The 14,668-nt window shown below is 38.1% G+C and overlaps 1 protein-coding gene across 3 annotated transcripts in view; it reads right to left on the reverse strand.

Annotated features, from left to right (window-relative positions):
- Positions 1-14,668, reverse strand: part of il6st (interleukin 6 cytokine family signal transduce) — a 51,829-nt gene that overhangs the window by 25,206 nt on the left and 11,955 nt on the right. For all 3 annotated transcript variants that reach the window (XM_033646311.2, XM_033646310.2, XM_033646313.2), the window contains 4 exons: positions 11,146-11,306; positions 10,843-10,997; positions 9,018-9,180; positions 8,506-8,588 (listed from right to left, as the gene is read on the reverse strand). In XM_033646311.2, the coding sequence (XP_033502202.1) occupies positions 8,506-8,588; positions 9,018-9,180; positions 10,843-10,997; positions 11,146-11,306 (562 nt within the window). The remainder of the gene's footprint in view (positions 1-8,505; positions 8,589-9,017; positions 9,181-10,842; positions 10,998-11,145; positions 11,307-14,668) is intronic.

Consider the following 14,668-nt stretch of genomic DNA (forward strand, 5'->3'; position numbering starts at 1 on the left):
TGCTTGACTGTCATGACATGTCAGCTTAATCCGTGTATCATTCGTTCATTCGTTTTTCAAAATTAAACCAAATATGAAAAAACAAAATAATGACTTGGTTTTTCACTATTTGTTTCCAGAACCAAAATGAAAAAACGGATAACGACTCGTTAACGACTACTGTCATTACCTGCATCTCTCTCTCTCTCTCTCTGTCTCATTGTGTCATATGGATTACTGTTAATTTATTATGCTGATCTGTTCTGTACGACATCTATTGCACGTCTGTCCGTCCTGGAAGAGGGATCCCTCCTCAGTTGCTCTTCCTGAGGTTTCTACCGTTTTTTTCCCCCGTTAAAGGGGTTTTTTTGGGGAGTTTTTCCTTATCCGCTGTGAGGGTCTTAAGGACAGAGGGATGTCGTATGCTGTAAAGCCCTGTGAGGCAAATTGTGATTTGTGATATTGGGCTTTATAAATAAAACTGAATTGAAAATTGAATTGAAGTTTTCCGATTTCCGATTTTCTGTTTAAATGGAAAATGGAAAAAATGGATAACGGGCCGGATTCGGGCCTTTCATGCACTTTCAATATTTTCATCTCTCCGGAAGCCAAGTTTTTTTCTTTTGCATGCACTGGTTTCTTGTCGGACCGGTCGGAGTGACAACTACATCCGGTTCATGGAAGCTAACACTTTGGCTAACAACCGCTGCGTGTGGAGGCTGCAAATTTGGAGAAATTGTTCAATATGAGGTAAGTTGTGCTAAGGTAACAATACGTGCCAGCTTACTGTTTGCTTCTACAGCTGACATATTGGAATAGATTTCATGTGGCGAGTAATTTTTACGTTATTTGAAGATTTATGTTTGTCGCAACTCACGAATTCGCCACATTCAGCCATAATGGCAGCATAGAAATAATGCTGTATTTAGGTGGATTTCAGCACTCACATGCATTTTCTTTGGGAAATGCCACTCTAGTTAATTTCTATAAACATTATGAAAAGTAGCATGCTGGGATATAAATGCATTGTTTGTACTTTTCCACAACACAGAACAAAATGAATGCATCAATGTTCTATGGGAAGCGACCAGGTGGACTTCAAACCAGGGTTCCACCAGTCGAAAGTGACGACAGCTGTCTTGACAGCAGGGATAGTGATGAAGACTACACTCCTACACCACGTCGGCACTATCCACGAAGCTACCGACGCCACTATTGCTGCCGGTTTCATCACCTGGTCAGGAGTGTAGTCTGTACGCAGCATGCACAGACCCCATGCACTGAGGCCCCCCTGCCTCGCCGCAGCGGTTGCGGGCTCGATCCCGGCCTGTGGCCCGTGTCATTCCCCTATTCTCTGTTTCCCCACTTCATGCTGTCCTAAAGCAACAGGCCAAATAGATAATCTTATTTAAAAAAAAAAACAGCAGTAATAATGCTATAATTTCGTGTAGAGTTTCAGCTTTTTGCGGTTTACACATGGCCATAGGTTTGTGAATGTAACCATGTGTACAAGATGTGTATATAATATAAAAATGTCTGCACTCTTATACAGTGATTTCTTTTTTCTACACCAGGTGATGAAAGCAGCAGCAGCTAGTACTGACAACAGGAGCAGCAGTGATGAAGACTCTGATGGAAATCACGATGCTCTTCCTAGCACCAGTGTTCTAAGAGAAAAGCTTGAGCTCTGTTTCACATCGGATTATAATAGTTGGTGTTATAGTCAGGACATTGAAAATAATTGTGTGGCATCAATAAAATCTACATACCTGAGATGGGAAATGTGTTTTAATATTTTTTTTTTTTTTTTTCTTTATATACCATTTTTTTCCCCATTTATTCCTGTTGTTGCTAATTTGTATCATACCTAAATGTATGTCTATTCTGTGTATACATCTATAACAATCTCCACTTAATCCCCCCCCCCCTCCCCCGGTGCACACGCTCCCACTGAGGAAACACTGGAGTTAAAAACTAAACTATGATAAATGACATAAATTATTAAGATGTAGGCCTAACATAAAATACTTTAGTGATTAAAGAAATTAAAACATATAGCCCACAGTAGATAGAAGTAGAACATGCTAAAAGTAAATACAATAATAGGCTAAATACTATCTAAGCAATAAATAGTGTCTAAACAATAATAAATTGTATATAAGTTATCTATTAGGCTACCATTCCACTCTGTAAATAGATTTTAAAATTTCAATATAATTTTAATATTATTTTTGCTTATTTCATTATTGTTATTATTGGTTTACTTTTTAGTAGTATTGTATTATCTGAGGATGACTCATTTTAGTAAGTATCTACAGTAAAAAAAAATAAATAAATAAAAAAAATAAATAAATAAATAAAAATCATTTTATACACGGGGCCAAAAAAACAACCTGATCTCACAGAAATACGTGAAATGACCACAACCTCTTAACACCGCATTCCGTGGTGGCAGCACGTAATGGGTTGAAATTACATGCCGGTACCACTGAAACAATGCCAATGCAAAGTCACTTAGGATCCATTGTCGTGGTGTCCACACGAATTCCCTGATTCAATAACGTCCTGTATACACACAAAAACACTAAAGTGTTCTTGCAAATATATTCCTCTGTTATAATTTCCCACCACCAATAATAATAATAATAACATGATAGTTCGGCTGTACTAGATATTTTGATATAGGCCTATTCAAATATTCAGTCCCAAAAACGCCGTTTCTACAGTACTAGCTAAATGATTTTTTTTTAACCATTTTTTTCCATTTATTCCTGTTGTTGCTAGTTTGTATCATACCTAAATGTATATCTATTCTATGTATACATTTATAACAGAGCTCCACTTAATTTAGTATCCCAGGCTACCATTCCACTCTGTAAATAGATTTTAAAATTTCAATATAATTAAATTATATAAATTATTTTTGCTTATTTCATTATTGTTATTATTGGTTTACTTTTTAGTAGTATTGTGTTATCTGAGGATGACTCATTTTAGTAACTATCTACAATAAAAAGAAAAAACAAGCAAAGAAACAAACAAAAATCAATTTATACACTGGGCCTTCAAAGTGCTCAACTTCACCTGGCATGGCTTATGTCCAAAAAATGAAAAAATCTAAACTTTGTCGTAGAGCTAAACCAAATAAATCATTGGAAAGGTCTCAACCTGGAGAGTGACATATGTCAGTATGAAGATTCTACATGGCTCCTGCTTTCAGCCATTCACCGTTGAACCTTGACCTCAGTGCATGTTTGTAGGCTTATAACTCAGCAAGGAAAGGGGGTACAGACATGGGACCAGCTGATATAGAGAGCTCTTGCCCTCAACTATCATGTGAGTGTAGTCAGCAACTGGGGGTGCTGTCAGATATGGGTAAAATATGGATAAAATTAATTTTCACCCATTTAGAAATTAGATATTTAAAATATGATTACACAAGTGTGTTTACCATCCCCTTAAAGTCCACAGTGTACTCTCAATTCAGTATTTACAACTTCCAAATCTAGGAAAAACACTTATCTTTTTTAAAAACTACAATTCCCTGGGACCGTGCCATGCAGCTTGATACATATCAGCAACATAGCTGTAGTTCTTCTGATTTGCAATGTAGGGTTCTAAATAGGGTTGTAAAAAGATATATATGCCCAATATATCTAATATCTAGTAAAGCCGAACTAGTTATTACACTGCACCTAGATGAACTATGTTGAGAAAAAGTAAAAATGTCAGCTAATTTTCGATATTTTAGCTAATACGCTAGAAACGGCGTTTTTAGGACAGTAGGTTTGTTTGCGGCTTGTAAAATAGGGTCGTAAAAAGATAGATCTACTGAATATATCTAATATCTAGTAAAGCCGAACTAGTAATTACACTGCACCTGGATGAACTACCTTAAGAAATAAAGCAAGGATGTTGGCTAATTTTAGATATTTTAGATAGTACTCTGGAAACGGCGTTTTTGGGACGGTAGGTTTTTTGCAGCTTGTTGTAAAACAGAGTCGTAAAAAGATACATCTACTGAATATATCTAATATCTAGTAAAGCCAAACTAATAATGACACTGCATCTAGATGAACTATGTTAAGAAAAAGTAAGAATGATGGTTAATTTCAGATCATTTAGCTAGTACTGTAGAAATGGCGTTTTTGGGACTGAATATTTGAATAGGCCTAGATCAAATATCTAGTACAGCCGAACTATCATGTTATTATTATTATTATTATTATTGGTGGGAAATTATAACAGAGGAATATATTTGCAAGAACACTTTCGTGTTTTTGTATGTATACAGGACATTATTGAATCAGGGAATCCGTGTGGACACCACGACAATGGATTCTAAGTGACTTTACATTGGCATTGTTTCAGTGGTACCGGCACGTAATTTCAACCCATTACGTGCTGCCACCACGGAATGCGGTGTTAAGAGGTCGTGGTCATTGCACGTATTTCTGAGAGATCAGGTTGTTTTTTGGCCCAGTATATAAAATGATTTTTATTTGTTTGTTTTTTTTCTTTTTTTTTTTTTTTACTGTAGTTACTAAAATGAGTCATCCTCAGATAATACAATACTACTAAAAAGTAAACCAATAATAACAATAAGTAAGTGGAGATTGTTATAGATGTATACACAGAATAGACATACATTTAGGTATGATACAAATTAGCAACAACAGGAATAAATGGGGAAAAAAACAATGGTATATAAAAAAAAAAATAATAATAATATTAAAACACATTTCCCATCTCAGGTATGTAGATTTTATTGATGCCACACAATTATTTTCAATGTCCTGACTATAACACCAACTATTATAATCTGATGTGAAACAGAGCTCAAGCTTTTCACTTAGAACACTGGTGCTAGGAAGAGCATCGTGATTTCCATCAGAGTCTTCATCACTGCTGCTCCTGTTGTCAGTACTAGCTACTGCTGCTTTCATCACCTGGTGTAGAAAAAAGAAATCACTGTATAAGAGTGCAGACATTTTTATATTATATACACATCTTGTACACATGGTTACATTCACAAACCTATGGCCATGTGTAAACCGCAAAAAGCTGAAACTCTACACGAAATTATAGCATTATTACTGCTGTTGGCCTGTTGCTTTAGGACAGCATGAAGTGGGGAAACAGAGAATAGGGGAATGACACGGGCCACAGGCCGGGATCGAGCCCGCGACCACTGCGGCGAGGCAGGGGGGCCTCAGTGCATGGGGTCTGTGCATGCTGCGTACAGACTACACTCCTGACCAGGTGATGAAACCGGCAGCAATAGGGGTGTTGGTAGCTTCGTGGATAGTGCCGACGTGGTGTAGGAGTGTAGTCTTCATCACTATCCCTGCTGTCAAGACAGCTGTCGTCACTTTCGACTGGTCGCTTCCCATAGAACATTGATGCATTCATTTTGTTCTGTGTTGTGGAAAAGTACAAACAATGCATTTATATCCCAGCATGCTACTTTTATAATGTTTATAGAAATTAACTAGAGTGGCATTTCCCAAAGAAAATGCATGTGAGTGCTGAAATCCACCTAAATACAGCATTATTTCTATGCTGCCATTATGGCTGAACGTGGCGAATTCGTGAGTCGCGACAACATAAATCTTCAAATAACGTAAAAATTACTCGCCACATGAAATCTATTCCAATATGTCAGCTGTAGAAGCAAACAGTAAGCTGGCACGTATTGTTACCTTAGCACAACTTACCTCATATTGAACAATTTCTCCAAATTTGCAGCCTCCACATGCAGCGGTTGTTAGCCAAAGTGTTAGCTTCCATGAACCGGATGTAGTTGTCACTCCGACCGGTCCGACAAGAAACCAGTGCTTGCAAAAGAAAAAAACTTGGCTTCCAGGGAGATGAAAATATTGAAAGTGCATGAAAGGCCCGAATCCGGCCCGTTTTTTCATTTTGGTTCTGGAACAAATACTGAAAAACCAAGTCATTATTTTGTTTTTTCATATTTGGTTTTATTTTGAAAAACGAATGAACGAATGATACACGGATTGAGCTTCATTAAAAGTATAGCTGCAAATTAAAAGCAACAATAGATGTAAAACACACAGAGACAATACATCTGTGATCAGTTCCCTAATTTAATTTTAACAATTTTTTTCAATCTTCTCCAATTTCTCATTTTATTTTATGGAAGTGATCAATGTAAGTGCACTTGTCCTAGAGCCTTCACGACGGTTTTTATAATGCAAATAACTCTGTTTAGATAAAACCTACAAGCTTCTCTTCCTATGACTTTTACTAAAAATGTGTCTTGTATGTTTTCTGAAGCCTTTAAGTTACAAAAATGAAACACACTACACTGAGCATTTATACCTCCTACCGCGGCAGAGCGCTGCTGAAAGTTATACATTTTGATACATACAGGTAGGCTATATACATATTGCAAAACTCCGTTTGATCACTTCCATAAAATAAAACGAGAAATTGGAGAAGATTGAAAAAAATTGTTAAAATTAAATTAGGGGACTGATCACAGATGCCGGGATTACGGCAGCCAATCAGCGTTGAGCTGCAAGTGACAGGACCCAGCGAAATACCGCTCCAGATGAGATTTCTCACCTCAAGCGACGAGCTCTGTCGCTCCGTCGTTGTTGCTCGGAGCCCGAGCAATTTTTCTCCCGGTATGTAAACTTGTCGCTAGCGAAAAAAAATAGGTCCGGTGTGAACACACCTTAACATTATGTTATAAAAAAGCACAGAGCGCTTTCCATCACCTGCACCTTTTATCTCTGACAGTAGCTCTATGTCATGTCATGTTCATGCTCAGGCAACAGCTTCTCTTTATATATTGCTCTGCAAGCTTGAAGAAGTATATCACCAAATGCAATGCATATTTTCAATAGCTGTATGACAATAGCAGAGTCGGCGATATATATGGGTGATGTGGGCTGCTGCCTAGTGTGCCATTCAGCCAAAATTGAGAGTCTATAAAGGTACCACCTCTAGTCCTGCAAAGCAGTTCACCTTAATGTGTTTACCAGTGATCATCACAGTCAGAACATGATATAGCGGGGGACTGCAACCTTTTCTATCAAAAGAGCCATTTATGGCAAAAAAAAAAAAAAATAAATAAAATCTGTCTGGAGCCGAAAACATAATTGAGCCTTATAATGAGGGTAACACAGCCCAGTAAGTCTAAATGAGCCTATCAACATATCTTATAGGTCTAAATAAGTACATATAGGTAACTGATGAACAGTGTCCACTAATATTTTTACCACAAGGTGGCTACTCTGCAGTGGGCTGTTTATGATTATTTGGTACTCTTAACTTTGCAGCATTGGCGGTCGAGGCAAACAAATTTGTCAATGCACTATTGAATTCTCTGTTTTCCTCTAAGTCTTTTCATTTTTTGGATTTGTAATCTATAGCTAGCCTACTAGTGAGAGTCAAGACCAGCAACTGCTGCTGAGGTTCAGCAAAATTTAGAGGAAAAGGCGCGAGGCCAAAGATATATGACACATATTTTAGTTGAAGAAATCTTGAAAGTTTTTTTTTTCTAGGTGTATCGCTACACATTTTTACAATTGGGGTACGTAGTCATCACTTTAGGCCTAAAACAATGATAAATGAAATTTAATATGTTAAAAAATTACTGTATCTATACCATTTTCATACAATTTTTGTCACAGGGAGACACTAGAGAGGTCAAGGAGCCACATGTGGTTCCAGGGCTGCCTACCCCTTTCCTATATATTTATCAGTGTAAAAATATCGATCGGAAAATACTTCTGTTACTTTTCCAAAACCGTTGTGTATTTCTTGAATTCTCTAAAGCCCGTGACTCTGTCAAGAATTATCTGTTTTTTAACATGTAGTCGTTTTTGTGGTTTAATGTTTTCCAATACAAACAGTGGTATTAATTGAGCATAGCATTAGTTCAGGCAGGACATGATGTCAAGCTCAGCTCATATCCCAGCTACATCACCTGATCTCAAACAACCCAATCAACTGATGGATCAGCTGACTGATGGAAGGGAGTCAGCTAATAGATCACACGAATCCTTTCTATGCAACCAAGTGGCTAATCTCATTCAGTGCACCCCATTTTTAACTGCTTTGGCCTGCCTACCATTGCTGCTTCCTCTGCAATCCGCTTCGCAACCCGCCTCCACCCCAGCTCCTCCTTTCACATTGTGTCTGATTTATCAATGCCATTTCTGTTTGTCATTGATGCTGGCTCTGTTCTGTTCCTGGGGGGTCTTTGCTGCTGCTCTCCCTGCCTTAGACTTTCCATGTAGGCGCATGAAAAGGCAGCGAGGTTTGCTCTCTCTGCCTTAAGGCTTTCCTAGTAAGTGCGTGGAAGAGTGGAGAGGTGTGCTCTCTCCGCCTCAGGCTTTCCACATAGGCCCGCGGAAGAGCCTTTCTGCTTGGGCCCAAGGAAAGGCAGAGAGGCCCCAGAACAGAGACATACTGACAATTATAATACTACAAATGGAAATCATTATCAATCATTAGGTGTAACAGTGTGAAACTGAATGTGACATGGGACTTTACCTTACAAATAAACTGCACACGTCGTTCATTTATGCTGGCAACCTCAGTAATGATTCTCCATAAATCCGGTTTACTTGTTGGTCCTAGGCCAAAGAAAGAAAATAAAATTTGTTACCAAAAGAACTAAAGGAAACTCATCACACCATATCTTACCATATCATATACAACTCAACATTCAAGATTCACAGGTTCAGTAAGTCTTTTCACAAATGTAAATTGGGATTAAAATGTCTTTTTGTCATCACTTGTACTGGGAATAATCAATTGGGTGTAGCAGCCTGCATGCACAGTGAAAGTCTTCCTTCGCTGCTGCAAGCTTCATTTATGTCAGTGCTTTAAGTACTAACTGAGTGAAAGGAAGGTTTCAAGGACTCGTGTCTATCAGATAGAATAGATATTAAAAAGTAAATGAATCTAAATTCCTTTCATTGTGTTTGAACATCATATTGTATTTGGTGGTCAAATCCTTGTACTTAGTGAAAGTAGTCTGAAGTGGCAGCCAGAACACTCACGGTCCTCTGGTGTTCTTTTGGTAGCGTTGCTACTCCAGTTGCTCCAGTAAACATGGCCCTTTTTCTCATTTTTGCAGCGCACCTGAGTGACATATACTGTGTCTGGCTGAAGGTTCTGGAGTCTGAAGGACTGTATGTCTGTGGCAGTGTCCGAAAGAGGTACCTAAAAGACATTAAATACATCCCTTGGATTGATTTTGTTATCTACCTATCAGAGAAGACTAACGGTAGACTTGTTTGAGTAGGTAGCCAGATGTACAAAATAACACAAAGACATGTACCTGCCTCAAGGAGAAAAGACACACAAATAAAGATAAACACTGAAATATATGGTTCTTAAGATTTCAGTTCTGCTTGATGTTGCAACACCTGTGTTAACAGGTGGTAATAATACAGGTCCCATATTTAATGTGCATAACACATGTATCAACCACAGAGTCCAGAGTGATGCTGGTGAGTCTGCAAGGCTGTGCTGAAGCACAGTGGTGCCAAGGATGTGCAGTGTCGACTTTGGTGCAATTGGACCTGCAACATGTGTAATGTTGATAAACTCTGAATAAAGAACAGTGCTCTGCAGCTCTTTGCGACAGCAGTGGTAGAGTTTCAGGCCTCTTCAGGAAGTTGAGAATGTCTACCCCATGTAAGCAGGGATTCTCTGTTGCTTACTACGGTAAAGTTACATTCAACCACAGGTGAAGAAAGGGAGAGCAGAGATGTTAGGCTACATTTAAGAAAATTCAAACATTTCAAGCATTAGCAATGGAACTTTCAGAATGAATGCTTTTTTTTCCCGGATCCAAGGAAGCACAGGGTTGTGCAGAGCAAGCAGCATGTCATCCACACAGGGCCGGTGCCGCAGCTCACTGACTGCCATCAGAACTTATAACGCTAGTAACTACCGGCAAAATACTTCCCCTAATTAAATCCATTCTCTACTTTATAACTGCAGTGATTAAAGCAAGCAGAAAGTACGCCTGTTTGGAAATTAATACATCCACTTTGTGTATTTCACTGTGGTTTTTTTTAGCGTATTCCACTTTGTTTCTGTAAGAGTAGATGTGACGGATGTATTTTTCAGGAGCGGGTTTGGTGATTTGGGGGCCGCGGGCTATCGCAATCTTGCTGTACTTTTCACTCTCTTGAATTGGGAATGTTTATAGGCTGCAAGCAGTGGTAGAGGAGGTGCTCAAAACTTTTTTTCTGAAGTAAAACTTTTCACTATTAATAATAAAATTGTTCATACTACACAGTAAAAGTCCTGCATTTAAATTTTGATTTAAAGTGAAGACTGAAAGAGAGGAATTACCAGCACATTGTGCTTTGATTTACTCAACATCTGTTTCAGGTCGAGCTTCAATTCTAATACAGTGCTGGACAGTTAAATAAATAATAATGTGTTATATTTTATTGGTAATATTTTGTGAATAAAGTCTTCATCTACACTGTAACCAGTAACATGCATCTGTCAGGTAAATGTATGTTTCCCTCTGATGTAAAAGTACACAGTAAGTCATATATCATCAAACTGCCTATCTTTTAGATGCTTTGGGGGGCTTTTGTTTGTTATCTCACTGTACAATGCGTTTGAATAGTACTAATTTTAACATTTTCCATACCAAAACATCATTATAAATCTATGGCTGGTTGGGGCCCCAGTGTATTGTAGGACCCAGAGAAACGCGGTGTCGAGGGTGAGGTTGTTAGTTTAAGTGGTTCTGGGGAAAGCTGCAAGTAGCAATACCACAGGCCAAACACTTGGCCTGTTACAAACAGGCATGTTTTAAATGGGCATTACTGAGTGGTAGAAGGAGACAAACATACTTACATAAGTCCAATTTTGAGATCCATTCGGGCAATATCTTATTTGATATATTAATTTCACATATACTTTAAGAATAGGATGACTCCAGTTCATCAGAAGGGAGGTGGAAAAACCGTTCTCTGAAATGATTTTGACGTCTGATGGAGGGTTTGTTTTCACTGCAACAAAAAACACAATAAGCTGTCAAGAATATGTGAGATGGTGATCATCAATAATCAGCACATCACATTTCAGCAGAGCCAACATTGTAATGGAGGTGAGTACATGTTTTAGACCAGACTGGATCAGAACAAACATATAACCTACCAAACCAGCCAGCATCTTCTTTCAGATGCTCAGACTGTATTTTTCCCAGTTTATTGTGTGCCTCCACCCAGACCTCCAGCGTCATATGATTGGGGAAACTGTCCTCAAACACCACCTGGGCACTGTTTTTAGGTGTTGACACATTATAGGTCCGAGAACTCCTAAAAAAAGATGTGAAGAACATTCATAGGAACTCAACAGTAAGATCTACACAATGATACATACAAATTGAATTCTTCCAATTTCAACAATTTAACTTTTCACAATACTTTTACTGTTTCATACATTCCAAAATTCCATCTTTCCAGCTCCCTCATTGTATGCTGTAAGAATGAAATTCAATCCAATGCTTTGACCTAAGGCAAGGCACAGAGAACATACAAATATGAACCCCTCTCAGACATGGAATCTGTAACACTGCTGGCTTCATCTGACTGTTGATGAAGAGCAAAAGTGATGGCTTGAAATAATCCCAAGGAAGACAGAGATGTCAGTTCTCTCACTGGCTACAGCTGGGACTGACTGTTAAATTTACCCTGCAGTTATATGGCTGTGTATCTCTGTGGCTTGACAATTATTGCCAGGGTTTGATTAAGTATGACACTTCATCCTTTTTCAAATATGACCATAACTCCACAAATCTGCTATTAACCAGTCAGTCCACACCCCATTTTGAAAGGAGGAAAAACATAGCTGCACTGGCTTCTAGGGTTGAAAGGTACAAGTCTGTTGTCAGCTGTGGTTAATTGTGTGACCACATTGTTTCGAATATCTCAGTATCTGGCTTGATGACTCCCTTTCTTTTAAATTCAGGTTGATAATCTTATAAAGCTGAAGCTAAAGTTAGGGTTTTATTTCAGAAACAAGCCCTGTTTCCTCTGAGGCCAGAAAAAGACAGGTTGCTGCTACGTTTTTACCAGTTCTGCATTGTGCTTGTCTGTTGTATATGAATGCATCTGCTCATTGTTTGCACATGTTAGATAGTGCATGTCATAGTGCACTGAGATTTGTTAGAAATTGTAAAGCCCTCACTCATCACTGTACGCTTTATTCCAGGGCTGGTTGGCTATGGAAATTTGTATTGGACTTTTTTATGTGTAACCCACACAAGACAATCTACAAATCTGTACCATGATCCACAAATATTTCACTATCCACAAACATGTCTTTGTACATTTGTGTTGTATAAAGTCATATCCACAAAAATACAGTGTGATTTGCAAATGCGCATTACTCACGTACTTTAACTTCACATAAAAGTGTTACAGGTTTTACCACAGCAAATACACATGAAGGCATATTTACGCATTTGTGGATCAATTTCTACATGTTTAACTGGTTTTGCACATTTGTGGATCGCTTCCTGTGAGTTTGTGGGTCATATGACATTCGTGACTTCTTTCCCATTTTTGCGTAATTTTGTCCAACTCCTACCACAGCAGAAATCATACTGTACTTTAGTATAATTTTGATGAACTTGTACTTTACTTGAGTATTTCCATGTTCTGCTACTTTAAACTAGTTAAACTGCAGATTCAGACTTATAGTAAAAAATATAATGGTCAAATAAATTATGATGGATAAACAAGACTTGACTGCTACCTGCAAAAAAAGACCCACATTTAACAGCCTCAACATTTAAGTGATAAAAACATTTATGCATCAGTAATTTTATTTGATCTGAAATGGACCGTTCTGCATGAGTACTTTTACTTTTTGTTTCTCTTGTACTTTTACCTCAGTAAAAGATCTGAGTACATCTTCCACCACTGCAACCCTGTGTCAAATTAGTCCATTAGCTTAATGCAAACACATAATGGGAATAGCATTAAAATTAGCATCACAATAGTATTATCCTTACAAACGATCCATTTTTATTTCAAATGCTTAACATCAAAAAGACATACGTGCTCATACTTAGAGGCATAATTCCCCAGGCTCTCTGGAAATGGAACTGGTACAGTTATCTCACGTGAGAGAATGTCACCACCTGCAGATGTGGCGAGTAACTGCACCTCACGCAGATATTTTTTACAGATCCTGCTGTAGTAGGAAGGAACTGGACAAAATTATGCAAATACAAAGGAGGGAGGTCACAACTGTCACATGACCTGCAAACTTACAGGAAGCGAGCCACAAATGTGCAAAACCAGTCTCACTTGTAGAAATAGATCAACAAGTGCGTAAATATGACTTCAAGTGTATTTGCTGAGGCAAAACTCTTTACATTTGTAAAACCTGTAACACTTTTATGTGAAATTAAAGTATGCATTTACAGAGCAAGTTATGCACATTTGCAGATCACACTGTATTTTGTGGATATGACTTATTACAACACAAATATAAAAAGACAAGATTGTGGATAGTGAGACATTTGTGGATCATGGTACACATTTGTAGATTGTCTTGTGTGGGTTACAAATAATAAAGTTAAATAAAAACTTCCATAGTTGGCCATCTCTTCGTAGGCTCAGTCACTGGTATTTGTTTATTCATAAAGCCATACTGGGTTAACTCCCTTTGTACATTTGTCTTTTGAACAGAGATTTGACTGTAGCTATAGTCTGAGATCTCAAGGCTTAGTTCGGTTCGCTGTGCCTGGTGCTCAGACTGAGCTGGGAAAGAAAGCTTTTATGTGTTCTGCTCCTATTCTCACTTAGAATAGCCTTCAGAAAGAGTGGAAACTATGTGAATTGATCTCCATGCCTGATTTTAAAGCTCTCATAAGTACAAGGATGAATGAATCAGTTGGTTCTTGTCATTGTGTGTAGGTGTTTTATTTATTTTTTGTGTTGTTGCTGGCTGTAACTTTTTCATATGCTGTCTCCCTTGAAAAAGTGAACATTGATCTCAGTGGGACTTACCTGGTTAAAAATAGGTTAAATAAAACAAAATAAATACAATTCATTTATGATGTAGCATAATACTACAGCTGAGTCACCGCACCAGTCCTGCACAGGTGCAGAAAATGCATGCTGCCACCACTAGCTGACAGGGCTAGCAGGTTTATCAAAGTGGGTGAAGTTACTTTTTAAACCACCTCCAGATGTGGTCTTGTTGGCAGATGGTGGTCTGGCTGATCCAATTAGAATGTACACATGCTTTACGATGGATATTTCCAGATAAGACATACAGATCCACTAGGGATGTGATATGGAAATGTTACAAAGTGTTATCTTGTCTGATTGTTGGTGTGACTTTAACAGATGTAGAATTGCCAGGCAGTTTACAGTGACTGGTGTGTCTAAACAGGGCTAGAAAGAAATGTTTTCATTCAAAGTCAGAAACTACAAATGATAAGACATGACAAACACTGAATTATCCAGTCCTCCATACCAGCAATAATACCCCTTAACAATAAAGGATAACTTTGCTGTTTTTCAACATTAACTTCAGCTAAACAAATCTGGACTATAGTGTGACATAAAACATGTTTTTTTTAATAGTGCTCTGTGTCTCCGGGGGCTGCTTCAAAATCTGCTGATCCTCCGCAAACCGGGGACTTCAGTGGTGCTCGGAAAAA

Source organism: Epinephelus lanceolatus, chromosome 19 (genome assembly GCF_041903045.1).
Source record: "Epinephelus lanceolatus isolate andai-2023 chromosome 19, ASM4190304v1, whole genome shotgun sequence".
Taxonomy (NCBI): domain Eukaryota; kingdom Metazoa; phylum Chordata; class Actinopteri; order Perciformes; family Serranidae; genus Epinephelus; species Epinephelus lanceolatus.